Genomic DNA, 25426 nt, shown 5'->3' on the forward strand with positions numbered 1-25426 from the left:
TGTATTTATTATAAATTTTATTGGCATAAATGTTTAGCATGCAACCTCCAGCGATAAAATAAGATACTCCCCACTGCTTCCATACAGTCAAAACTGAGTGTCACAGAACAACTTTCTCATGTTTTTTTTTTTTCCACTCTTGTAACCCAAAGCCAATCTATGCTTGCAGGTGAGAAACAAGCGAATGGAGGTTGATATTTTCCTCTAGACACAGAGACAGAACGAAACAATCAAGATGTGTGTTCACACTTCACTTGCTTTTTGATGATGCTTGGAACTTCTTTGCTAAATCAGATAATGGTTTGACAGCACTATAGAAAGACTTCCTCGATTTTTTTGTGTGCTAGTCACAATATAACAGTTACAGACAAAACCCACATAAATGTCATCTGCATGGTGAACATCTGTTTTCCCAGCACTTTTGAGTGTAGGCAATCAACAAACAGTACATCCTATTGGACTTGTAAGCTTTGCCGCTTCCCCTAGTGTAAATACCATCACCATGGTCCATCTTAAGTTACTAGTGTGGTGATACTGAACACGGAGTTGACAAGCAATTTCCTGCAAAACGGAATTTTACAGTATTTCCACTGCCAGATGTAGTAGAGGTAAGCTATCTCAAGGGCACAGAAATAAGATCACGAGAATAACAAAAATCCCATGCCTAAGGCACAGAGCAGTTTGAAGCCTCAAGATAACTCACATTGTCTAGTAAATGTACAATACATAGCAGTCATAATATATAAAAATATCTTATTATCCAGCATCAGGTACCACCCCACACCCTCCCGTATGTCCCAGTTAAACAGGGTCACACACAGTCAGTGTAAAGCCAGCATATTAGACCACCAGCTGGGCAAAAGCTGAAGGTTTTGTCTTATCTTGTTCCTGGCTGGATCCCCAACACCTAAAACAGTGCCTGATAAATTTTGCATGAGTGAATAAAGCTCACGCAGCATAGATACTTGGACCCCCTCCCACAAGTTAGCCCCATGAGTCCCATGGAGTGGGGAGGAGAGGGGTTGGAAATGAGTCTCTTATTTCTCACATATTAACATAAATAAGGATGGGGAGAGGGTCTATTTTATTTGCTCCTATTTCTCTAGCCCTGTACAGTGCCTGGCATGGAGCAGAAGCTCAATAAATATGAGTTGAATGGATTAAAATAATGTACAGTGTCTGAGCTCAGCTCAGAATAAATACCGAAGGACCCAGAGGATCCTGGAGAAAGGGGTCAGCAGCACTGACCCCTGGCCAGCCCAGTGAGGTAGAGGAGCTGGGTCCCGTCACCTGGGGCCCCAAAGGAGGAAGGGAAGATGCAGTCTTGTTCCAGGAGGTGACACCTAGCCCTGGGGTCACGTGAGCTTTGACAAGGGAAGTCCACTGGGAACTTGGGCGGCCACGCGGAAGAGGCCCCAGACCGTGGCTTCGGCTGAGAGCTGCCAGGAGAGAGGCTCCTGGATCGCGGGGCGCAGGTAGACCCTCAAGCGCTGCCCTGAATCCAGGTGCAGCAAGCTGCTCCGGAAACCAGCTGCTGAGTTCCCCGAGGGTGGGGGTGGCAAGTCCAAGGTCAGGGTCAGGGCAGCCCCGGCTTGGCGAGGCTGCAGGTCCAGGGCCACAGAGACGGAGTCGGAGCGGTTGTGGTTGCTGGCCATCACGCGCTTCAGGGTCAAGTGCAAGAAAACATAGTAGACTCCGGCTTCGGGGACCACCAGCTCTTGGGTGTGCTTGTCATAGTGCACGCCTGGCGCCAGAGTCACACCTGTCAACCCCTGCTCGCTCCGCCACTGCACCGGCCCTTCCGTCAGCTGTGCTGTGGGAGGGGAAGGAGGGTTAGCCGAGCAGGTGTGCAGGGCTGGTGGGCGGGGAGCATAGCCCTGGGAAAGGGGGGGCGGCTCTAAGGGAGAGGCAGACGTGGGGAGGGGTCTCTGAGAAAGATCTGGGAACTCGGAGAACGAAAAGGGTCTCGGAGGGAAGTGGGGCTTGAGGAGGGGAAAGAAGGGCTAAGAAGGGAGGAAAGGATTCGGGGGGAGGGGGGAGAGACTCAGAAATCTGGAGATTGAAGAAGCGGAGGGGTAAAAGGGGGTGTCCGTGGAGGGAGAGAGACTTCCAGGAGCCAGGAGGAGGAGGTCATGTAATGCCAGAAAGGATGATGGAGGGGAAAGGGGGGTCCTAGGGATGGGAGGAAGGGGTTTGGAGAGGGGGGGGGCGGGCCGAGAGGGGGTAGAATGGAGGGACTGAGAAGGAGGCGGGGCGAGAGGGAGAGGGCGGGGAAGGGAAGCTCGTCCGGAAGGAGCGAAGATCCTAGAGGAAAGGGGAGAGAGAAAGGGGTGGAGAGTGAAGAAGGAGGGAATTTCAAAGAGAGGAGAGGAGGTTGCCGGAGAGTCCGGAAGGGGGAGGGAAAGGGCTGGGGAGAAGAGTCCCCAGAAGAGGGAGAGGAAAGGGGGACCCCCTACAGAGGGAGGGTGAGGAGCAGGGTGTGGGAGAGGAAGGGGCAGAGGGAGCAGGTAGTCTCCCGAAGTGGGAGGAGAAGGAGGAGGAGGAGGAGGGTCTCCGGAAGCGGGGAAGGGAAGTGAGTGGTAAACAGGGTTTCCAGAAGTGAGGGAGGGGAAACAGGGCTGGGGAGGAGGGGTCCGGATCTCCCAGGGTCCAGGAGGAGAGAGCAGATCCAGCTGAGATTTGCGCGGATTCAGGCCCAGCATTAAGAGGGCGGGGGTCTGAGGTGGACACAGATGGAGGTCAGAGGAGGAGACCCGGAGAGGGACAGCCGAGGTTCTAAGAGGGTATGGGGAGCTTTTCAGAGAAGGGAGGGAAAGAAGGTCAGATTGGGTCGGGGGGTGGCGGTGCTTCCCTCTCCCGGAGCTCTCCCATTTTGTGCACCCTCCTCCCGCTCCCCCGAATCTTTAGGGAGTCACTCACCACCATCGGCCACCACCAGCTGCGCGAACACGCCCTGCTGAGAGAAAGGACAAATGGAAAGTGGATAAAAGTCCTCTTACTCGCAACACGCAGCCCCCTGGAAAGTGGGGTCCCCGGGATCTGCGCAGGCCTTGAGCCTACAGTCTTTATGGTCCCATCCCTTCCCGTTCCAAAAGAACCACCACCGCCCCCACCCCCGCCCCGCGCGCGCGCACACACACACATACACATACACACGCTGCCCCCAGCCTTGGACGTCTGCAAGGAAAGGACCCCAAGGACTTAGGACGGAAATGAGGAGACAGTCCCTCCGGGGGGCTTGACACTGCAGTCTTGAGGGGGAGAGTACCCTACGCGTCCGGGAGAAAACCGAGGTTCTCCGCGAGTTACGAAAGAAAAGGGACCCCCCCCCCCCCCGCGCCCGATGGTTGCAGACAGTGTCCCTCGGGGTGCGCGTTGGTGAAACGGTCCCCATTTGACGCCCGGGGTGCAGATGGGGTCTCACGAGGGGTTAGGATTAGAATGGCGCCCCCCTGGAGACCTGGATAGAGAATTGGTGCCCTCAGAAATCCAAGAAGGACGGGGGGTGGGTCTCTCCACCCTCGGTCTGGGACGCAGAAAAGACCTCGCGGGAGGCGGAGACGCGGATGGACAAGGGGTCCCGAGGCTGGGTACATGTCTCTCTCGGGGTCCGATAGATCGGGCAGTATCTCACCTGCGGAGAGTTGGGGAGGCGGGTGTGGGGGTCGGAAGTCTGCTCCAGGCCCACGGGGAGAATCGAACTGGGCGCGGGACTGGAAACAGGCGAGGCAGGAGTCCCGGGGACGCCCCAGAGCCGCACCATGCAGGTGGCGCAGGCAGCGGCAAGCAGCAGCAGCGAGGCGCTCAGAGCCCAGGGCAGCGGGTTGCAGACGCGACCCGGGGACGCGGGCGACCGCTGGGCCTCGGGGTCCGGAGTGACGGGTGTGTTGGAGTGCATGGCCGGCTGCGGGCGGCTGCGAGCCGGGTCCAGCGCACGGCCCTTTATAGCTAAGCCCCGCTTTCCGGGGAGTGGCCCGTGGGGATCCCAGCGACCCGCTGGGTAGGTTGGTTCCCGCCCGCCCCGCCCCGTGCGGCCCCGCCCCTCCCCGGCCAACATCAGTCCAAACTTTCCCCAACTTTCTCTTCCCTGAATCTCTCTCCGTCTCCTTTTCTCTCTGTAGCTCTCCACGCTCTGCTCCATCAAATCCTCTTGATGCCCAGTTATCTCTCTTGCATCTCCCTGGTTATCTCCTCGCCTCTATGCTTCTCTCTCTTGTCTCTTTCCCCGATTTCTTATCCCTCCCTAGAGCCCCCCTCAGCATTGGGGCTCCCCCAGGGCTCCCCTAAACTCAGCACTTCTTCGAGGAGTCAAAGAACAGCCAGGCCTCAGACAGCTTGTCCTCTGGAGCATAAGTCCTCCCGGTGGAACCCCGAGTGCTCTGCTTAGTCCTCCCTCTACTTCCCTCTCTTTTCCTGGGACCCCGGACCTTCCCTGGCCTGCCCCCACCCACCCACCCACCCACCCGGACGCTTCCCGTCAGGGGCTCCCTGGACCCCACAAGCAAAAGGCTGGAGAGTCCAGGTGGAGAAATTCCCCTTGTAGGAAAGGGACAATCTTGAGTGAGGCGGAGGAAACTCAAATTTCCCGTTCGCGCTCCCGTGGTGTCCGCGGGGGCGGGAGGAGGAACGGAGATGCGGCCAAAACTCTGCCCCAAAAGAGGAAGCAACCGTGGATTGACAGATGGCCAGCCCTAGAAAAGCCCTGGGCTCCCATAGAAGCCCGGCTCTGCCCAGACCAGCAGGGTAGACCTCGCCATCCTTCTTCAGGTCTCACTTCCCCTATAGCGCAAGGGAGAATGGACCCGGGAATTGATCTCACCCGTCCACCAGCGGCCCAGGAAATGGGGGGAGGGGTGTTTTGGTTCAACTGAACAAAGATCGGATACCGGCCCTGTATTCAACCTTGTATTAAGTCTCTCTGAGGAATTAAAAGGAGAAAACACTAATGATACTGGCTCTTGTTGACACCTAGGTGTAAAACGCTTCCGTTGATACTAGCGGTTTATAAAAAAGCGCGGTGCCCAAACCAGCATCACCTGGGGACTTGCTAGCTCTGCAAATTCTAGCACCTCAGCCAGACCTAGTGACATTCTGGGAACTGAAGCCATGCAGTCAGTGTCTGATGGAGCCTTCAAGAACATTCTGACACTTGCCCAAGTTGAAGAACCCACTGCATTTTACCAAGGTTGTTCCTTCGCACCTGCTGTCCCCTACGCGTGGAATGTTCTTTCCCCCAGATCTGCGGTCAGTTGTCCTTCTGAGTAAAGAGGATGAATTAAAGTCCAGCGCCTACTTTTACTGTCTCCCCAAATCTCACTGCAACCATAGTTAAGGGACTGTCTTAAAACCTAAACCAAAACATGTCAGCCATGGGGTGGAATGCCAAATAAACATTCCGTAGCAAAATACCACCATCAACCACCATGTCTCACGCCTCAGTTATTGGTGACCTCCTGCCAACTCCAAAAGAGATGTGGTAGGTGGCAGCTAAAGTAGAAGTGTTGGTTGAAAGTAAATTCCCAAAAGAGATACCAGCTCTGCTCCCCAGTAGGGTGGAAACACAGCCATTTCTTGGTTGCCTTTTTTTCCCCTCCAGACCACGGAAATCTCAACATTTCTGGTGGGAGGAATGCAGTTGATAACAGAAGAATCATGCTAGCATCATGTGTGAATCAAATGTGTGAACTTGAATGCAAGAGTTGAAACTGTCCCACCTTGACCCTCGCCCCCTACCCAGCAGCCAGGACCTGAAAGATGGGGATGGGTGGGATCTTTTCTCAGAGGAATCTGACCAGCCAGGAAGATAGATACAAAGATTCTGAGGACAAAGAGGCTTCACCAGATACCATCGCTCTGCCAAGAAGCTCACAGGCCACGGGCCCGTTCTGTTTATTATTAAACCCCACCCCAAGGCAGCTCACAGACAAGGTTTGCCTGAGCTGACAAAAAAGAGGAATTCAGAGAACTCCCGGGCACCGTCTCGGACAACCCAAATGAAAGTGTCTCTCTCTCGGGCCCCAGTTACATCACCCCTTGAAATTTCCTTACTAGCGGTTTCCACCACGTGAGATATTCTTGTTCGTTTGTTTACTTGCTCATGGTTGTTTTGCCCCAAGAAACTGTTAAGTCCCAAAGAGGAGTATCTTTGCCTGCCTGGTTTCCATGCTACCTCCAAAACCTAGAAAATTATAGGCCTTGATAGTATTTATTGAATAAAGGAATGAATGAAGTATAATAGTTACCTGCATGGATTCTAGAGGTGAAAAAACCTTAGTTCACTGACACTTTGTGTGTTTTCATTTTGAAGCAGCTGGGAAAAGTCAAAAGAAGACTCCTGACAAGTGCAAATCATGTGAGATTCAAATTTCAGTGTCCACAAATAAAATTATATCAGCACACAGCCACGCTCATTTGTTTCCATACAGTCTGTGGTGATTTTTGCAATGTTCCGGTCAAACAGAGATTGTTTGGCCCACAAAGCCCCGAATGTTTACTCTCTCTGGTCTCTCAGTGGAAAATTTGCTGCCCCCGCTCTAACAGTCTGGCATTTCAGCCCTCCAGTGTCTTGCTATGTGGTCTGGGGCAAGCTGCTTCAGCTCTCTGAGCCTCACTTTTCACATCCACTAAATGGGACTAAGAGTAAATCTCAAAAGGTAGCTGAGAACTTGCTGTGAGCAGTGGCAGGCCCATGGCAAAGGCTCATTCCAGGTGAGCTGGATCACTGAGTTTTCTACAATTCCAATGGCTGAAGTAAAAAAAAAAAAACAAAACTGAGACTCCAAAAGTCAAAGTCACAGTCAAGGACTTCCAGTGACTTCTGAACTCTAGATGCCAAGGGGCTTAGCAGAATTCTGTACACCCCCTCCAGGGTGGGGGAACAAGGCCTGGCAGCCTGGGGAAGGTGCAGGCCGCAGCCAGGGAGCGCCATGACGCATTGTTGTGGTCGGGACATATGACATAGACAGCCCCGCCCACCATGGAGCTCTCAGCATCAGTTGCCTAGCACCCCATGGTTCAGTAGTTGCACCTCTGTGCTCAGCTGTCTCCCCAGGAGAGAGTGGGCCCTGGTTTCCCTCCCCTCTAGAGGAAGGACCTGAATTCTCTCACCATTGCCGTTCCAGGGCTCAAGGGAGGGATTGGGCAGGAAGTAGTTGGGAGGGGTGGGGAGGACCCTTCTCTCCTCTCAGAGGCCCAGAAAACAGGCACCTCCTCTAGGAAGTATGCCTTGATTTTTCCTAACCAAACTCACCTGAGTTCCTGACTGCCCGCCACCCTGTATGAAGTCCATTGGCCTGGATCCTTCATGTCCCCACAGGCAAAGCCTGAAAGAGATCTTTAGTGATTACTGGGTAAGTGCACAGTGAGAGGGCATGGGATGCATCAGGGGGCTGTAAACCAAGAAAAGAAGAAAAATGAGAAGAAGAATTGAGTGAGATTGGTTTTGAACTGAAGGAGTGTCCACACGTGTTCAAGGAGGAAATTGAAACAGAGAGAGGAATCACGTTCTCCAGGTTAGGTCTCTGGAAAAGCTGGGTCCAAGTCTCCTCGGCCCTGGGGAGGCCAGGGAAACACAGACCCAGCATGTGAATGCACTTGCCAGATTGTGTAAACATGACAAGGCGTGATGGTGCCATTAGACTTTGTGGAGTTGGGGTTCCTACCCAGCTACTGTTGAACTGTGTGTTTCCAACATAATGAGTGTTCAGGATAAGCAAAGTGGTATTGAGGGGATGTACCTACCAGTGTGTTTCTAGTTGAGGAACAACAATGGCACAAGATCCCATCTCTGAGCCTCGCTTTTCACACCAGCTCCAGGAGTTGGTGATGGACAGGGAAGCCTGGTGTGCTGCAGTCCATGGTGTGGCAAAGAGTCAGACATGACTGAGCTGAACTGAACTGAACTGAAATGGGAATAAGAGAAGGTCTCAATGCATAGCTAGCTTTAAATCCCAGTTCTGTCTCAAAGCAAACGCCTTCACCTCTCTGCCTCGAGGTTCCCATCTGGGAAGTACAGAGACCACCTCCTAGGATTACTGTCCTGAATCGGAAGCCAGAATGGCACCTGGCATACAGCAAGTGCTCTCTGGCATGATTGAGGCTGATGGTCTGGTGCCTCTGTGTGACTTGTAGACGGGGATTTGATCCTGTAGATGAAACACCAGGGTCCAGAAACGAGTGCAGATGTCTGGGCCAAAAGAGAGGCAGGAAGAATTCAGAATGGAAATAGTCAGAAGTGTCATCGAAAGAGAAATGGTCAGATTATCACTCATAGAATCAGTTCAGTAATCAAGCCATGGGGGAGGTTGAGTCATCTATTTGGGGCCCGATAGAGATCTCTAAGGGCTAAGAAAACAAAGAATGCGGATTTGGTTTTAGAGCAAAGACACATTTGCATAGCACACATCTGGAAGGTTTATAAGAAGCTTAGTGGGGGACTTCCCTGGTAAGACTCTGCACTCCTAATGCAGGGGGCCTGGATTCGATCCCTGGTCAGGGAACTAGATCCCACATGCCACAACTAACACCCAGGGTGGCCAAATAAATAAATTTTTTAAAAAAAGGAAGGAAGCTAGAGGTATTCAGGAGAATTATCTGAAAAAGAGATCATGAACCTTCCACTGTATAAGCTTCTGCCCACTTACATTTTCCACATTTGCTTTGTCTTGGTTTGTGTGTGTGTGTTACGTACAGAATCGTGGTCAGGTATGAGCACATAGAAAAACCAGTGGCCACACACACACACACAAAATTTAACAGAAAAAAATAAAAAAGAAAGAAACCAGTGACCTGGTCTATTTGGAGGAAGGGAAAATTTTCACACCAGTGACATCAAAGGTAGGAAATGGTGTTTCCCTGCTAATGGCAGTGGACAGACACAGGGATGGGGAAGACCCAAGCATACCAGGGCAGGCCCTGGGTACCCCTCAGAGGGCCCGGTCCCTGAGAAGCCAGCTCACTCTGCTGAGAAGCAAGCCAGCCTGTCCCAGGAAGGAAGTCCCAGCATGGCTAACACCTGGAAGGGACTCTCCAACTGGCCCAGAAAGGCAGCCACCAGACAGACTCTGGTGTACAAAGGACATCCCAATTCAGGCAGTACACAATTACACAAACAAAGACAGACACACAAACACACAACACATACACATACACACACTGAGACATATAATCACAGATACACAAGAGCAGCCACCAAAGCTAGCCACAGACACACACAGAGACACAACAGATACATATTCAGAGCATATACACCCAAGAAGATAAGTACACACAATAGCAGGCCCACAATCACATGCATACCAAAACAGTGGTGGGGATACACCATATAGGCATACACACAGTCACACACTAAGACATGCCCAGAGATGCAATCCTAGACACACAGCTGCCCAAGCTAGCCGCAACAGCACAAAAGTCACACATGCCCAGAGTCACACATACCCACTAACACATAGCCTGAAAGAGTCTTGAAGGCTCTGGGATACACATTCAAAGACACACAGTGTCAGATGCCCAAAGACCACCAAAGGCACTTAAGTCACACACCGACTGACCCAGGCTGACCTGGAAAGACTGGCAAAGACACAAATGCAAGGGAACACAACCAAAGAAATCCAGGTCCCGCCCCCAGGGAAGATCCAGGGTCTTTGAGCCACCAAAGATCCACCCCCCAGGCTCTCCTTCGGGGGGGGCCTATCCCTTCCTCCCTCCCTTAAGGAAACTCTGGGTCCCTTTCCTTGGCAGTGTGGGCCGCGGGCGACCCCTGGTGGACCCGGCGCCTCGGTCCAGGGCTTCACGGAATGGGCGAGTGGGAGGAGGGTGTCTAGGCTGAAAGGATGAAAAAAAAATGCTTCGGCGTCTACTGAAAAACTTGGAGAAAGGCGCGTGGTAACAGGGAAAGGGAGACACCGGAGCCCTGCTGGAACGGGACCAGACAGGGTCTTGGACGCAGGAACAGGGCATAGGAAGCAGGAGTGGGACTGAAGACCCTCACCCATCCCCACTCGGGGCAACCCCGGGTCCCCGCGGGGACGGTGCTCCGGAGACAGTAAAGACAGGGTAAGCCCCGAGGCGAATTCCCATTGGCCCGCGCCGGACCAATGAGGAGCTGCAAGGACTCCCGGCGTGGCGGAGAGGTACAGGGCAGCCGTTGATGGAGATGGAAGGGTCCCGCCTGCCCAACCAGGCTCTCAGCCGGAGAATGACCACCAGGGAATCGCCCAAGGTCTGCAATCGCCAGCACGGAGACGTCTCTCCCAGGAGGACTCTCGTCAACTCCGATATGACTTTGACCCGCGGGACCCTGAGAAAGGTGGGCTTGCCCCTCGCAGAGCAGCCCCAGTCTCCCAAGCCCCACCATTTCCCTGTCATACTTCGTAGCACTTTCCACTTCCCTTTCTCCCAGGCCCCGCCCACTCTCCCGCCCTCGGCATCCCAAGCCCTGCCCATTCACCAGCCCCTCCCACTCCCCTGTCATTCACCATAGGCACCGCCCACTTCCTAGACACCATTGTCGCAAGCCCTGCCCACCCTCCAGTCCCGCCCACTTTCCCGTAAGCTCCGCCCACTTCTCAGACCAACTTCCGAGGTCTTGCCCACTCTCCTGGCCCACTCACTTTTCTACTTTTCTCGGGGCAGCACTGCCCTCTCCCAGGCTCCGCCTTTTTATTGTCTCCCTAGTCTGACCTTCCTGGAGACTCCAGTCTCTGAGGATTTTGTCCTGGGTTACACTTTTCCAGAACTCTCTGCCCCATTCCCAGTCCAGGTCTTTGAACCATCCATCCCCACTCCTAGTCTGACTTTTCTGGAGTCCTCTGGTCTCTGAGCATTTTGTCTGAGCACTCAATCCCCACCCACTTTGTTCCTCTCCACCTTCTTCCAGACCCCACTCAAACTTTCAAGACCTTACCCCCAAATCAGTCAAGTCCCTAATGGGATGGGGCTCCCAACTAATTGAGTCAGGGAGGCCTCAGTTTCCTCCGACCCTTAGGCCATCTTCAGGAAGGTCCCATCCCCTTGGCCATTCTCGGGGTTGCCCCGCCTCCTTGGCCATCTAATTACTGGCCTGCAATGGGACCCCTCCCCGCCCACCTTGATCTTCACCATTCAAACCAGCCTCTCCCCCACTGTGACCAGATGCCTCTTAAGTTCTAATCCCAGTCTGGGTGGGCATGCCAACCCCTTCGTTCCCCACAGTCAATCAATTTACCACATACCGTCTTGGCCTTGCCTGAGTTGGAGGTCTGATACCAGTGCCTGTGGCCCGGAGACGACCCGCACAGGACGCCCCTGTACCATCCGCTGCGACACTCCTGGACTGCCAAGCTGTTGGTGGCTTTGGACTTATTCTGTCTGATGCTGGGTGAACCCCTCCCTACCATCCTTGAGCCCCTGCCCCATGTGGACACCCAAGAAGCCTTGGAGGGAGTCTGCTGTGTGTCTTTATCTGAGGTTTGCTAGGCCTGGGGCTGGCTGCCTGCCTTAACGTGTGTACTTGGGCTGTGTGTCTTCACATTGGTGTCATCAGTATATTTCTGGGATTTCTGGGTCAATGAGACTCTGCGTGAAGGGAGCAGAAAGGGACTCTCCACAAGAATGGCTTTTGTGTGCTTACCTGTCATCCCGAATCTGGATGCTGGGGTCAGCATCCAGCTGCACATCTTTTTTTTTTTTTCCAGTCTTGCATATGACTTTATGTGCCGTAAGTCTCCTTGAGTTGTGTATCTGGGTCTGTCTATGTGTCTGTGGTGGGAGGTATGTTTGTACTATATATATCTCTGTGTGCGTTTTGACTATGTGTATGTTGTGTGCAAGCCCCTGGGTCTATCTATATGTCTGGGGCTGGTCTGTGTTGCACTTATATCCATGTGAATGTATAATTCTGTGTGTGTATGCAAATGTGTGTGTCCCTTTGGGTCCCTGAGTTGCATAGTGTATTGCAGTGTTGCATGCTGTATTGGCTTGGGGGGGGAGTTCACTGTGGGTGACTCCTATGCACACACTTGATCTATGGGAGCCCGTGACTATGCATCTGGGGTGGTGGTCCATCCAGTGGTATTTGTGTAGCCAGCTTTGTGTCTGGGTCTATATGGGCCTTTGTGTATTGTAGGTATATTGTTATATGTCTGTGTGTGTACATCTGAATCTGGGTGTCTGGGTCAGACTGTGTGGTCGTATAATTGTGTGTGTCAGATTCTGGGTGTGTGGGTACCCATGTGGCTTGAGCTTGCTTGGGCTCAAGCAAGTCCAGATGTGTGGCTGGCATAAACCAATACCCTCAACTCCCCAGTGTGTAGAACTAGTGACCAAAGCTCCTTTGCTGGGATGAGGAGGCCAGGCTGGGACACTAGCTTGGCCCTTCCAGCCCAGAGAGGGAGCTGAGGATGGTGAGAGATTGGGTTCCAGCTGCCTGACTCCACTAGGCTTCAGTGGATGACAGAGTCAAGACGGGGAGGGAAGCCTGGTATAGGCTTTTAGAATGATCAGGCCTACACCTGCTAGAGACAGGCCCCCTGGCCTGCCTGACTTCAGGATGGTAGTGTCAGGTGAGGGGCCCCAGATGCTGCTCACACACAACTTTGCTACCATTTTCTCCCAGCTCGATCAGCCACAGAACCATCCACATAGGCATGGAAGAGACACAGATACCAGACAGGACCACACACACCAGCGCAACCCACACATCCATGGACACAATGTATAATCTCCTTTCTTTCTCTCTCTCATACACACACAGAGACATGTACTCATGAGCATCACAAACACCTATTCACACCACATACACATGACATAGCTATCCATCAGCACACATACATATTCACACACAAGACATGCAGAGCCACAGTCATACACATTTACATGCATACATGAGGACACACACACACACATACGGAAAGAGTGAGCCCTCCCACCCTTATCCCTTCCATCATTATCCTTACCCCTTACCCACCTCATTCCCAAGACCCCACCTGTGAATGGGTCCCTGGGGCTCTGGCCTCCTCTGGCCTCCTGGCCAGACTGTCCTCCCTGCCCATGTCCCCGTGTCCAGGCTGTGGCGATGCTGGGAGGACAGCCTGGGCAGAAGGCCTAAGGAGAGTCAACCTCAGGTGACCCGTCCATGAGTGGGGTCATCTCCACCCCCTGCAGTCAGCCTCCCCATTGTGCTGAGTGAGACCGGTTTGCTGGAACCCCACATCCAGGGCTTCTTTTGCAATGACACCACCATCCAATACCCCCGGATGGCCCATTATATCATCGAAGACTTGGCACTCATGAAGATGGGCTTCTTCATCTCCATCTTCACGGTAAGAGGCTGGCCACTTTCACCTCAGGCTGTGGTGACACGCTATGAGCAAGTTCACCCCTTTTTCTGGCAAAATGGGAACCCCCACGGATTGTAGATCTAAAGCAGGAGTAAATACCACCTCTTTTTCCTACTGAAATGGGACATTTCACTGCTCAATGGCATAAAACCCCTTTCCTTGAGGACAAAGTAAGCCCCCACTTTTGACTTAGTATAACAGAAAGAACCCCCTCTCTGCCTTAGGCATGGAACAGGAAGTTCAGCCCCTCTTCCCCCCAGTAGACTGGGAAGCCCCCACCCTTTATGCAGAAGGCAGGAAGCAGCCCTGCCCCCTGGGAAGGTGGGAAACCTCCTCCTTTCAAACATGGAACATCCTGCTTCTTCCTCCTGGTGACAGGGGATGTTCTACAATTTTCCAGCATTTGGGTGGAAGTCTATCCTCTTTTCCTGGTATAACAGGAAGTCCTGCCCTTTTCAGATATGAGACAGGAAATCCTGCCTATGTATGACATAAATTAGGGAGATGTCCCACCTCTTTTCCTGGTATGACAGGAACTCCTGCCCTTTTTAGCTATGGGACAGGAAATCCTGCCTATGTCTGACATAAACTAAGGTGATGTCCCACCTCTTCTCCTGGTGTAATAGGAAGTCCCACTCCTTTCAGATGTAGGACAGAAAATCCTACCTATGTCTGATATAAGCTAGGGCCATGCCCTGCCTCTTTTCCTGGTATATCGAAATCCTACCCCTCTCAGATATGGGACCCCCCCTTTCCCTGGTGATAACGGAAAGCCATATTCCTTGGCTTAGGAGTCTTGCCCATTTCAGACACAAGGGGTGGGAGAAGTTACCCATTTGTGTGTGTGTGTGATGGAATGAGAAGACCCACACTTTCGGCTGGTTTAGTGGGAAACAACAGCCTTCCTTCCATATGCGATAAAGCATGGAGGATTTCCCTCCCTCCTTGCACCCCCTGCCCTCAGCAGTGACCCCTTCACCCATCCACTTCGGCCCCACAGACCAGCCTGGGAGAGCTGATTCGGGTCAGGGGCCTGCAGCTGAGCTCGCCAGCCTTCATGAGCAGCACTTACGTGGCCATGATCTACAAGCAGCTGGGCGCCTTCATCTTTGGCAGCCTGGCCAGCTTCTCCCTGACCAGTATCGCCAAGATGACCACAGGTCAACTGCGGCCCCACTTCCTGGCCACGTGCCTGCCCGATCCAACCTCCTTCGACTATGAGAACGGCTACATCACCAACTACAGCTGCACAGGGCATCCTGAAGATGTCCTCGATGCCAGGCGAGTGGGTGGGCAGGGAGGGGAACCCAGGAGGTGTTCTCACCCCACCCCACCCCACTCCACCCCCAGCTGATATCCATGCTCCCCCTGCCCATCCCCCAGGATGTCCTTCTATTCTGAGAACGCCTCCTTGGGGATGTACTGCATGGTGTAACTGGTGATGAGTGTTGGTGGGAGGTGAGCTGCACACCCAGCAAGGCCAGAAAATGCTCCATTGTTCCCCCCGCCCCCACCATCCCATGGTCGGTGCCCGCAGTGCCAGGCACAGCTCCCACAGAGCTTGTGTGTTCCCCCAGAGTCAGGAGGGCAAGAGTGGCGTGGGCCCATCTCCTCTTAAGATTCATTCAGCATCCGGGTCCCAGAATAGCAACTTGCAGAACCCTCTGTGCCCCCGGCCCCTGCCCCTGCAGCTGGAGAGGGCTCATGCCAGGCTGGGTCTGTGCCCAGGACTGGGCTCCACCAAGGACAGCAGGAAGGGAAATCACCCCAGACCCAGCTGAGGTGAAGATCTAAGATTTAGGTAATAAAATGGCAGGAAGGGAAGCAGGGGGGTGGAGGGAGTTGCCTCTGGGAAGGGGCCAACAACCCAGGGGCATAGACTTGGGTGGCAGAAGCGGATTAGAGCCAGCCCAAAGCACCCAAGCTCGGTGGTGGGCAGACACAACAATACAGAGGCTCCAGCCACTGGGGCACGGGATGATCACACAGCTGCCTTCATACCAGCAATGTTTTCTCCCTGAAAGACAATGGATTCAACTGCCAGCTCCCCCAAACCACCCCTGCCCCTTTGTATTTTAAGACAAAGTAATGACAGCTTCCTGTAGTGATAAAAGCGCAGAGTTCTGGAGGTGGAATGTGCATGTTCTATTCCCAGCCTCAACTTTGTGTGACATTGGGTGAGACCTTGAAACTCGGTTTCCTCATCTGTGTGGAAATAGCACTTGCCTCCTAGGGTTGTGGTTTCATGAGTTAACACATAGATGAGCTGATACCCTCAAAGCACTTAGAACAGGATCTGGCCTAAAGGTCACTATTAATCATTAATAACAAGCAAAACAGACTCCCTTCGTCCCCAGGGTGGGGCGGTGGTTGGGGGACTGGGTGCACGTCAACATGCCAACGTGCAGAGACAGACCACACACAACTCAGAGGCCAGCCTTGCTCTGATTTTTGGACGGAGTGGACAATTTTGTGAACAGAATAGTCTAGATCCCAGGGAATTCCCCCACCTCTTAAGTGTCCCTCAAGTGCCCACAGTTGATCTCTCCCTGAAACATACAAGCACCACTGTCCCATTCTTCTTGCTCATCTCAAGGAAGTAAATTTCACCTGATGGGATTTTTTTTTTTTTTCTGTTTTCCATTTCAAAATCAAGAGCCCAAACTCTGCTCCTTGAGGGTTCACCAATGAGGCTGACCTGCTTCGATTGGAAACCTGACCCTGGCAGGAAGTGGCAGTGCCCACTCACAGCATGAGCCTACCCGGAGGGTCTCACCTAACTCTTAGGAAATCATTCACCACCTAACAATTCTCCCAATGCTAGCATGTAGTTAAGAGCACACAGTTCTCTTACAGTGATGGACACAGCCCCTACCCTCTTTAGAAGCTGAAATATATTTCCATACAAAACTGGCAGGTTCAGATAGAAAACACGAGTGGGCACAAAAATGTAGCCCCGGGGTGGAGTCCCTCTGATTACCCTCTCCCAGGGTTTCAAGGCACTGCCACCCGCCTTCCAGCTCTACATACAGGCTGGCTCCTGGGGACAGAAAACCTGGCTCTGACGGCCACCATCCAGCTCCTTTTCTTGTCCCTGGCTCCGCTGAGCAGCTGCCTCTGGGTTTTGGACCGCTGGCACCACCCCTATGATGCTTTGGTCGGCTTCTTGCAGGGAGCTCTGATGGCTTTCTGGGTAGTAAGTGATGCCATGGGACAGCTGGGTGCAGGGAGGGTCTGCATGTCTGGGAGCCCCTGGATATGCCTGGCACTCCTCATCTCCCAGGAAGGGAATGCAGGAGAGGCCAGACTGGGGCGGGAGAACGGCCATGGAGGGAAGGTGATGTCAGCCCACCACAACCTCTCTTGGCTTCATCCCTGCAGGTTTTCTACATCTCAGGCAATGACAAGTCCCAGAACCACCTATGCTCTGCGTGCCACTTTCCTCCCCACTTTCCCTCTCTGTATTCCTCCCCCGAGGACCCTCAGGGAACCCAAGGCATGCCCTGACACAAAGGAAGACAGAGGGCACCCTCTGCCTTCCAGGGCCTGTGCTCCCCCAGCGGGGCTGTCCCTTCCCAGCCGGGCTAGTCCAGGAAGCCCCACCTGTTTGGAGCTCAGTCCTGACCCCAGATCAGCCCTGCCATGGAGGGGTAACACAGGAAGTCCCATTTTCCTGGGGCTGAACCCCAAATTAGCGCCTCCCAGCAGGGCCACTTCCACTTTTATGTTTTATGTTTTCTTGCTATATTAAAGAATGAAATGCCAACACCGGGTTTATGAATTCTTGAGAGATATTAACAAGGATTAATAGACTTCGTATATCAATCCGGAAACCATGTCCCAGGGATCAATTATAACAACGTCTGATAATCTGCAAAGTCTCAGTCAGGTTTCTCAACTTTGGTTATTGCCTTTGGTTTTCGGGGCCAGATAATTCTTCGCTGCAGGGGCCATTTCAGTGCACTGTAGGCCAGTGAGCAGCCTCCACAGACTCCACCCACTGGGTGCCAGTCACAACCCCAGGTTGTAATGGAGGGGGAGTCACCCCCAGCTGAGAATTTCCGGGTTAGGGGATTCTGTGGAGCTCCCCCAAGAGACTGCACTCCATAATTATGTGACCTACTGAAGTCCCAGTATGCTACACACATTTAAATCAGAGAGAGAGGAGGTAATTCACAGATCCTGGGGTGAGGGGGGGGGGGTCACCCCTATTTGTATGATCTGATCCATCAGGAATTTATTTTGGTGTCTTCTTGTTGTGTTAGTCGTTCAGTCATGACCGACTCCTTGCGACCCCATGTACTGTAGCCTGCCAGGCTCCTCTGCTCCTTTAAAAATTCCTTGCCTGGAATTTTCCAGGCAAGAATACTGGAGGGGCTTGCCCTTTCCTTCTCCAGGGGATCTTCTCTAAACAGAGATCAAACCCAGGTCTCCTGCATTGCTCTGGTGTCTAGTGTGAACCTAAAGATCCCACTCAATCTTGTTTTTTTCTCAATTAACACAGTATTTCTTAGCCTTGAACAGCAGTCCCCAGGCTTTTAAAATGGCACCAGGGACTGGTTTCATAGAAGACAATTTTTCTATGGACCAGGGCGGGTGGGCAGAAGGTTTGGGGACAATTCAAGCACATTATATTTCTTGTGCACTTTATTTCTATTACTATTACATCAGCTCCACCTCAGATCATCAGGCATTAGACCCTGGGGGCTGGGGATTGGTCCCTGGCCTTGAGCCCTATTGATATTTGGACCAGATAATTCTTATAGTGAAGGGAGCCTGTCCTATCTGTGCACCCTGTGCTCAGCAACATCCACTTACCAGGTGCCAGTAGCACGCACGCACGCGCGCGCACACACACACAGACACACACACACGCAAACCATTTAGGCATAACTAAAAACGTCCCCAGACATTGCCAAATGTCCCTGCCCTGTGGAGAACCACAAAATCGGAAGCCACTGGTGAGAACTGTTGAGGTCCCAGTCCTTGGGTCTGGCCAACCCCACCCCTACCCCGAAGTAGCCAGAAGCCACAAAGGATGTGGAGGCTTCCCGGGATGTCACAGCGGGAGGCTGCCAGCAGAAGCTGGCCCCAAGAGGGGCATCACAAGAAGTCTAGCCCAGTGTGACAATAATAATTGTAATACAATAATAATTGTAATACCAATAGCTACAACTTATTGTTCGCTCTGCCGGGGGACTCTGGGGCTGGCTTTCGGAACCTCCCAACTGCCTAGAGGGCAGGCATTCTTGAAGGCTCCATCTTGCAGGAAATTCAGCAGGGGGAGGCCAAGTGACCTGTGCAAGGTCATGCACTAATTAGAAATGCAAAGGCAGGGCGACGACTTGTAATAAATTGTAACAATGGAACAGGCAGGTGCCGAGCTGGGGGCAGCAAGGCAACCCCCACCTCGGAGGGGTCCTCCATTCCCCTGCAATCTGTAATCCATCTGTAAGTCTTAATCACTGATTTCGACCCCAGGCAACGCTGAGGATGACCCCACCTGCGACAGACTCAGAGCCCAATAGAGGTGTCCGGGGGGAGCGCACAGCCCGCCCTCCCAAAACACACACACACCTCCGTCGGCTTCCAGAAGCATCCGCAGTCGAACAGGGGAGGCAAATCGTGGTTTTACTTACTACGCAGCTTCAAGAGAAGTCCAGCAGAAACCGACCGCCTCCCACCTCCCCAAACGGTCGGCTCCTAGGGAGCGGCCAGCTCGGCCGCCACCACGAGCCCTCGTGGTTAAGGCGAGCGTTTCTGGAGAATGACAACGAAACGGGATGGGAAGGGAGGCTTGGGCCGGAGAAACTGAGGCAGGGTCGTTCGCGGCGGGGGTGGTGGGGGGAGCTGCTGAATCTCCCCGCTGCACGTTTACGGGGCTCTCTCCCTCCCTCTCCGCTGCTCCCCTCTCCTCCCCGCCCAATCCCGGCAAATCCCAGGTTGCCAGGCCCGGCTGGTGGCGGGAGGGGTGGGACGGAGGGACGAGGTACTGAGGCGCCCGAGAGGCCTCGCCCCCACTGCCCGGAGCTGGGGGGAAAAGGGGGTCTCCAGGAGGGAGAGGAGGGATATCCTTCCCTCCCCGCACCCTCCGTCCCGGGGCGGGACCAGGGGGCGGAGCGGGCCGGTGACCGGGCCGTGACGCGAGCCCCGCCTGCTCTTATAGAGGCGCCCCGGGGGCGCAGGGACCGTGCTTCGCCGCCGCCTTCGCCGCCGCAGTTCGCAGCATCAGCATCAGCACCAGCGCCGCCGCGTCCAGCATCAGCGCCACCGCCATGCGGGAGATTGTGCACCTGCAGGCCGGCCAGTGCGGCAACCAGATCGGAGCCAAGGTGCGCGGGGGGACCGGGCCCTGGGAGGATGCCGAGCGCGGTCCACTGAGCCCCGCAGAGCTCCTCCACCCCGGGCCTGTGGGGGGGCCAGGTCCCCCAGGAAGCCAGCACCCCAGGGACGGTGGGGGAGGGGCGCGAAGGGCAGGGCCAAGCTGGGAAACAAAGAACTGATGGGGGTGGGGCCCGACCTCTGTCCGCTCGCCGCAGCTGGCCTCACAGCTGGCCCGCTGGCCCCTCCACAGGCACAAAGAGACCCCGCCCCTGCCCACGGCAGCAGCCCGGGAGGGCTGCCCCCACCGGCCGTCTTGGCTGGGGTGTTGAATCTGCTTCACCCCGCCCCCACCGCTCCCTACTTGCTGCCTCATCCTTGCCTGCCCACTCTGAGTCCCGGCCCCCCACTCACCTTGCTGGGGGACAGGTGGCAGCCTGGGAGGTGATTGGGGATCCTGAGCTCAGAAGACGGAGGTGGGGGAAGGCCTGGCCATTGACACCCCTTCTTGGTCCTTTCTACCTCCCCCTCTCTAGTTTTGGGAGGTGATCAGTGATGAGCATGGCATTGATCCCACGGGCACATACCACGGGGACAGTGACCTCCAGCTGGAGAGAATCAACGTGTACTACAATGAGGCCACTGGTAAGGGGAAGAGGCACCTGGCCAGAGTGGGGGTGGAGAGGGCCTGGGAGGGGGCTGGGTGCTGGTTCCTGGAGTTGACCAAGCTGCTGTCCATCTGCTTCTCTGCAGGAGGAAATTACGTGCCCAGAGCTGTCCTGGTGGACCTTGAGCCGGGCACCATGGACTCTGTCCGCTCTGGCCCCTTCGGCCAGATCTTTCGTCCTGACAATTTTGTGTTTGGTGAGTCACCGTGAGGCACAAGCAGGGAAGTGCCCCCCTCCCCCCAATTCTTTCACTTCCACATGCTTGGTGAAAATTCTCCACCTAGCATCTAGACTGAGGAACTCAGAGCCCAGCGGGGAAAGCGGATACACAGGCCACTGTGGGAATCCAGGGGAGGCATCTGACACAATAGGCGAAGTGCAGGGTAGAGAAGGCTTCCCAGAGGAGGTGGCATTTTAATTTAACCCGTGGACCTGAGCCAGACTGCAGCATTCAGATCCCAGCTCTGCCACTTCATGCAGTTGACAAATACTTATTAAGCACTTACTGCATACCCCAGGCCCTACTGTACCCACCCTGGGAATATAGCCAAGAGCAAAACAAACAAAGCTTTCTGTCCACCCCTGCAGCTGACATCCTGCTGGAGGGAGCCGGGAAGATAAATAAATGGGAAGAGAAGGAAAAAAAAGTCAAACTCAATCACTGATTGAATCCACTGGGTGATTTTGGAAAGGCCCTACAATCTTCCTGTGCCTCAGTCTCTTGATCTTTAAAACAGGGTTAATACAGAGACTTACTTTTCGAGACTGTGAGGCTTAAAGCCACTGATATGTATAAGGAACTCAGAACAATGCCTAGCACAGAGGAAAAAATACATAAGCATTTGATGTTTTGTTGTAGGTTTTATTATCAGTATAACTCTTAATGATGTCTTCAGCCTAAAAGATGAGTGGGACTTGGGCTGACCAAAGGTCAATGAAAAGAGGAAAGGTGTGCAAGACAGAGGGAGCAGCATAGGTGAAGACAATGGACACATTTGCAGCCCTCATGTTCAAGGGCTTTCCTCATACTTCTCTGTCAAGCTTCCCAGGGACTTCCCAGGTGGCGCTAGTGGTAAAGAACCCACCTGCCAATGCAGGAGACAAGAGAGACCAAGTTCAATCCCTGGGTCAAGAAGATCCCCTGGAAGAGAGCAACCCACTCCACTATTCTTGCCTGGAGAACCCCATGGACAGAGGAGCCTGGCGGGCTACAGTCCATAGGGTTGCAAAGAGTCAGACATGACTGAGGCAACTTAGCATATGCACTAGGTCAAGCTAAATGCACACCCCCACCTGACTTCAGAGCCCAGGCTCTCCCCCCCCCCCCAGCACCTCTCCTCCTTAGTACACAGTCGTTTAATCTGGAGTCTAGGGATTGACAGGACAAGCTGTGTGACCTTGGACAAGTGACTTCCCATGTCTGATTTGAGAAAGATTCAGGAAGATAAAGATGGTTCTGTGTGGGTGGGGCTCACAATAAGTCCTCAGGAAATGGCTATGGAGAGACTACGTGAGGTTGGCCAAAGGATGTGAGGGATTCTTGGATGATCAAGGGTGGCTCCAGTCGGGCCAAAAGATCCTGTGGCCTCTGAGAGATGAGGTAGGGGAGGTGGTGGTTAAAGTGTGGACTCAGGAGCCAGACCGCCACTTCAGATCCTTTTTTTTTGGATGAGGTGATTGGACAAAGATCTGAAGAGAGTTTCAGTCTTACCCGAGACGGAGAGCATTCCAGGCAGCGGCAACAGCACCAGCATGTGCAATGGCCCTGGGGCAGGAACAGTGAGGAGGCACATGTGACTGAAGCAGCGTGAGCAGGGAGGAGGGGAGGACACAGAGGGGATGGTGCAGGTTGGGTAGGACCTTGTGCGTTGCTGGGGAGACTGGTTTTTATCCCAGGGAGATGGGAGCCCTGGAGGGGCAGCGGGCAGAGGAGGGGTGGCACCTGACACGGGTTTTCACAGGCGCCCTCTAGTGGCTTCAAGGAGAACAGATTGTGGAGAGGCTGTAGGCTGCTGCTGGGGGAACCAGTGCAGAAGCCACTGTTCTGATCCAGATGGGTGATAAGCAGGCCAGACCAGGTTGGAAGCAGAGAAGGGAGCAAGAAGAAATATTACCGGTTCACAAAAATACCAGCTGATAGTCTAATCCTAATCCTTGTCCTCCGGAGCTTGCATTCCCCTGCAAGATTACAGACAATAAGCATAATAATTTTTTAAAAAAAAAGAACAAGTTTATCAGTGCTATGGAGAAAAATCAAGTATGGAAGAGGAATAGAAATGGGGAGGATTTGCAGTTGTATAGATTGGTCAGGCAGAGCCTCTTAAGTCCTAAAGGAGGGGAAAGAGGGAGGAGCCATGTATATCTCTGAGGGAACAGCGCTCCAGGCAGAGAGTACAGCCCATGCCAAGGCCCTTGGGCAGGACCAGCCTCGGTATGTTGGAGGAACAGCCAGGAGGCCTGTGTGTCTAGAGCGGAATGAGCGAGGGGGAGAGAGGGAGGACGGAAGGGTATGGCGGGGGTGGTCATACGGGACCTTGTGGGACTCAGAGAGGACTGGAGCTTTTCCTGAAAGAGAGGAAGTGGAGGTGGTTTTGAGCTAAGATGGAACATGATTTAGGTTTCATCAGAATCCTTCTAGCCAGGACTTCCCTGGTGGTCCAGTGGCTAAGACGCTGTGCTCCCAATGCAGAGGGTCCAGGTTCAATCCCTGATCAGGAAACAGATCCCACACACTGAAACTGACTGTGCAGCCAAATAAATAAAAATAATTCTTTCCCAAAAAAATCCTTCTAGCTGCTGGGTGATGGGAAGCAAGGATTGTAACCCAAAGAACAGCTCGTAATAAATAGTAATAGTAATAATTTTCTTATTACGAATTAAGTACTAGATGACTGGGGGGGGGTGGGGTGGAGCGTGGGATTTCCCCATATCAGCCTGGGTGTCCCCTCCCTTTCCTTCTTCAGGCCAGTCTGGAGCCGGCAACAACTGGGCCAAAGGCCACTACACAGAGGGTGCCGAACTGGTGGACGCCGTCCTGGACGTGGTTCGGAAGGAGGCTGAGAGTTGTGACTGCCTGCAGGGCTTCCAGCTGACCCACTCGCTGGGCGGGGGTACAGGGTCTGGAATGGGGACCCTCCTCATCAGCAAGATCCGAGAGGAGTACCCTGACCGCATCATGAACACCTTCAGCGTGATGCCCTCACCCAAGGTGTCGGACACGGTGGTGGAGCCCTACAATGCCACCCTGTCTGTGCACCAGCTGGTGGAGAACACAGACGAGACCTACTGCATTGACAATGAAGCGCTGTATGACATCTGCTTCCGCACCCTGAAACTGACCACCCCCACCTACGGGGACCTCAACCACCTGGTGTCGGCCACCATGAGCGGGGTCACCACCTGCCTGCGCTTCCCGGGCCAGCTCAACGCCGACCTGCGCAAGCTGGCTGTGAACATGGTGCCCTTCCCACGCCTGCACTTCTTCATGCCCGGCTTCGCCCCACTGACCAGCCGGGGCAGCCAGCAGTACAGGGCACTGACCGTCCCCGAGCTGACCCAGCAGATGTTCGATGCCAAGAACATGATGGCCGCGTGCGACCCACGCCACGGCCGCTACCTGACCGTGGCCGCCGTCTTCCGGGGCCGCATGTCCATGAAGGAGGTGGATGAGCAGATGCTGAGCGTGCAGAGCAAGAACAGCAGCTACTTCGTGGAGTGGATCCCCAACAACGTGAAGACGGCCGTGTGCGACATCCCGCCCCGCGGCCTGAAGATGGCCGCCACCTTCATTGGCAACAGCACGGCCATCCAGGAGCTGTTCAAGCGCATCTCGGAGCAGTTCACGGCCATGTTCCGGCGCAAGGCCTTCCTGCACTGGTACACGGGCGAGGGCATGGACGAGATGGAGTTCACCGAGGCCGAGAGCAACATGAACGACCTGGTGTCCGAGTACCAGCAGTACCAGGACGCCACGGCCGAGGAGGGCGAGTTCGAGGAGGAGGCCGAGGAGGAGGTGGCCTAGGGCGCCTCCATCACTTCACCTCCGCACCCTACTAAGAGGCTAACCTTTGACCGCGGAGAAGCCCCGCTTCACCTCCCAGCCTGACTCGCCTCTGACCCTACAACCTTGCACCTCTTCCCCTGGCCAGCCGTTGACCCTCGACCCCACTTTATCCCCGCCCTTGAGCTCTCCCACGTTGAATACCCACCCCGTGAGCCCTGCTTCACTTCCGACCCCACAAGTCCCATCTTTAATTCCATGATCCCTCCTTCGCCCCTGACCTCTCCACCTTTGACCTCCCCTCAAGCCCCCCACCCCCCTTTACACCCACAGACCTATAAACCCTGACTTATTTGCCCCCTCCCTCTGTGCCTCACCTTTTACCCCACAAGCTCCACCCACCCTCCAATCCTTCCTTCTCTCTGGCTCCCCTGAGCCCCACTTCTCTAAATTCTCCCCTCAGCTCCTGCCAACCTTGGCTTTTCAAGGGTGCTGCTGGGGAGAAAGAAGCCCTGGAGCATGTGGGCAAGAGAGGCTGTTCCCTGACCTTCCCCACTGCCTCACTCTCAATAAATTAATTGTCCTGCCATGTTTCTGCCAAGTGTATTTTTCATTGCCCCTCCTCTCCCTGTGGGATGGAGTTGGGAGCTGAAAGGACTTTTAATCTGGGGGTGGACAGTGACTTCAGAGTTGGGTTATGCTACCAACTCACCCTGTAGTGTTGAGCAAGATGCTTGCCCACTCTGAGCCTCGACTGCCTCACCTGTAAAATGGGCTCATGTTTTCCTCCCATGCCACACCTCAAGGATTTTTGTAAGGACTCGGGGCACAGTACCTGGTACTGGGTGGGTGCTTAGTGATGGAGGTGCCACCACTCTCTGTGGGGCATCTTGCAAGTATGGAAAGTTGAAGGGGGAGTGTCTAGAAAAGGATGCTGGGGAGGTGGTAGCCGGGGGCAGCGCCTCGGGGGCAGTCCTGCCAGGGTGACGGTCACTAACACCTGACCGAAGCACTCTGATGGCCTGGTACATGTCTTATAACCCTCACACCAACCCTCTGAGCTTTTAGAAGTTTCCCTGGTCTGGATGCAGTTTCTACCAATGAACCTAAATCCCTGG

General features: G+C 54.0%; 3 protein-coding genes across 8 annotated transcripts; 2 read left to right on the forward strand and 1 right to left on the reverse strand.

Moving 5' to 3' along the window:
- Positions 1 to 20181, reverse strand: TNFSF9 (TNF superfamily member 9). 4 transcript variants are annotated; one of them, XR_011486722.1, is made up of 4 exons: positions 20055 to 20181; positions 18959 to 19671; positions 2920 to 2956; positions 1779 to 1813 (listed from the first exon to the last, which is right to left on the reverse strand). XR_011486722.1 is itself a non-coding variant. In XM_070464841.1 (3 exons), exons 1-3 carry the CDS (start codon positions 4139 to 4141, stop codon positions 1356 to 1358), a joined length of 999 nt encoding a protein of 332 aa, XP_070320942.1. In that variant the 5' UTR covers positions 4142 to 4404; the 3' UTR covers positions 1 to 1355. The 4 variants fall into 4 exon arrangements, 2 of the variants coding, with proteins under 2 accessions (XP_070320942.1, XP_020772468.2); XR_011486721.1 differs by lacking the exons at positions 1779 to 1813; positions 2920 to 2956 and adding exons at positions 7250 to 7322; positions 7741 to 7901 and having other exon boundaries at positions 18897 to 19671; XM_070464841.1 differs by lacking the exons at positions 18959 to 19671; positions 20055 to 20181 and adding an exon at positions 3635 to 4404 and having other exon boundaries at positions 1 to 1813; positions 2920 to 2953.
- LOC110152974 (phospholipid phosphatase 1-like) lies at positions 7272 to 17085 on the forward strand. Of its 3 annotated transcripts, none has more exons than XM_070464844.1 (6): positions 7895 to 10309; positions 11194 to 13301; positions 14320 to 14600; positions 14703 to 15120; positions 16340 to 16515; positions 16701 to 17085. In XM_070464844.1, exons 2-4 carry the CDS (start codon positions 13236 to 13238, stop codon positions 14752 to 14754), a joined length of 399 nt encoding a protein of 132 aa, XP_070320945.1. In that variant the 5' UTR covers positions 7895 to 10309; positions 11194 to 13235; the 3' UTR covers positions 14755 to 15120; positions 16340 to 16515; positions 16701 to 17085. The 3 variants fall into 3 exon arrangements, with proteins under 3 accessions (XP_070320944.1, XP_070320945.1, XP_070320943.1); XM_070464842.1 differs by lacking the exon at positions 14703 to 15120 and having other exon boundaries at positions 11194 to 11448; positions 13144 to 13301; positions 15976 to 16515; XM_070464843.1 differs by lacking the exons at positions 7895 to 10309; positions 14703 to 15120 and adding an exon at positions 7272 to 7349 and having other exon boundaries at positions 13144 to 13301; positions 15976 to 16515.
- On the forward strand, positions 19565 to 24899 carry TUBB4A (tubulin beta 4A class IVa). The gene is made up of 4 exons (XM_020916808.2): positions 19565 to 19651; positions 20177 to 20285; positions 20394 to 20504; positions 23272 to 24899. The coding sequence occupies exons 1-4, from the start codon at positions 19595 to 19597 to the stop codon at positions 24327 to 24329; spliced, it is 1335 nt and encodes a 444-aa protein (XP_020772467.2). The 5' UTR covers positions 19565 to 19594; the 3' UTR covers positions 24330 to 24899.
- The last annotated feature ends 527 nt before the right edge of the window (positions 24900 to 25426 follow it).

Source organism: Odocoileus virginianus, chromosome 3, assembly GCF_023699985.2.
Source record: "Odocoileus virginianus isolate 20LAN1187 ecotype Illinois chromosome 3, Ovbor_1.2, whole genome shotgun sequence".
Classification (NCBI taxonomy): domain Eukaryota; kingdom Metazoa; phylum Chordata; class Mammalia; order Artiodactyla; family Cervidae; genus Odocoileus; species Odocoileus virginianus.

Excerpts from the sequence above, each read along its gene's own strand:
- TNFSF9 (XM_020916809.2), bottom strand. The coding sequence starts at position 4,141 with ATGGAGCAGAGCGTGGAGAGCTACAGAGAGAAAAGGAGACGGAGAGAG. Across the intron at positions 2,957-3,634 it reads GCCTCCCCAACTCTCCGCAG|CAGGGCGTGTTCGCGCAGCT; the intron begins GTGAGATACTGC and ends CCTTTCTCTCAG. Across the intron at positions 1,814-2,919 it reads GCTGGTGGTGGCCGATGGTG|CACAGCTGACGGAAGGGCCG; the intron begins GTGAGTGACTCC and ends CCCCTCCCACAG.
- LOC110152974 (XM_070464843.1), top strand. The coding sequence starts at position 13,236 with ATGGCCCATTATATCATCGAAGACTTGGCACTCATGAAGATGGGCTTC. Across the intron at positions 13,302-14,319 it reads TCTTCATCTCCATCTTCACG|ACCAGCCTGGGAGAGCTGAT; the intron begins GTAAGAGGCTGG and ends TCGGCCCCACAG. Across the intron at positions 14,601-15,975 it reads GAAGATGTCCTCGATGCCAG|AGCCCAAACTCTGCTCCTTG; the intron begins GCGAGTGGGTGG and ends TTCAAAATCAAG.
- TUBB4A (XM_020916808.2), top strand. The coding sequence starts at position 19,595 with ATGCGGGAGATTGTGCACCTGCAGGCCGGCCAGTGCGGCAACCAGATC. Across the intron at positions 19,652-20,176 it reads GCAACCAGATCGGAGCCAAG|TTTTGGGAGGTGATCAGTGA; the intron begins GTGCGCGGGGGG and ends CCCCCTCTCTAG. Across the intron at positions 20,286-20,393 it reads GTACTACAATGAGGCCACTG|GAGGAAATTACGTGCCCAGA; the intron begins GTAAGGGGAAGA and ends GCTTCTCTGCAG.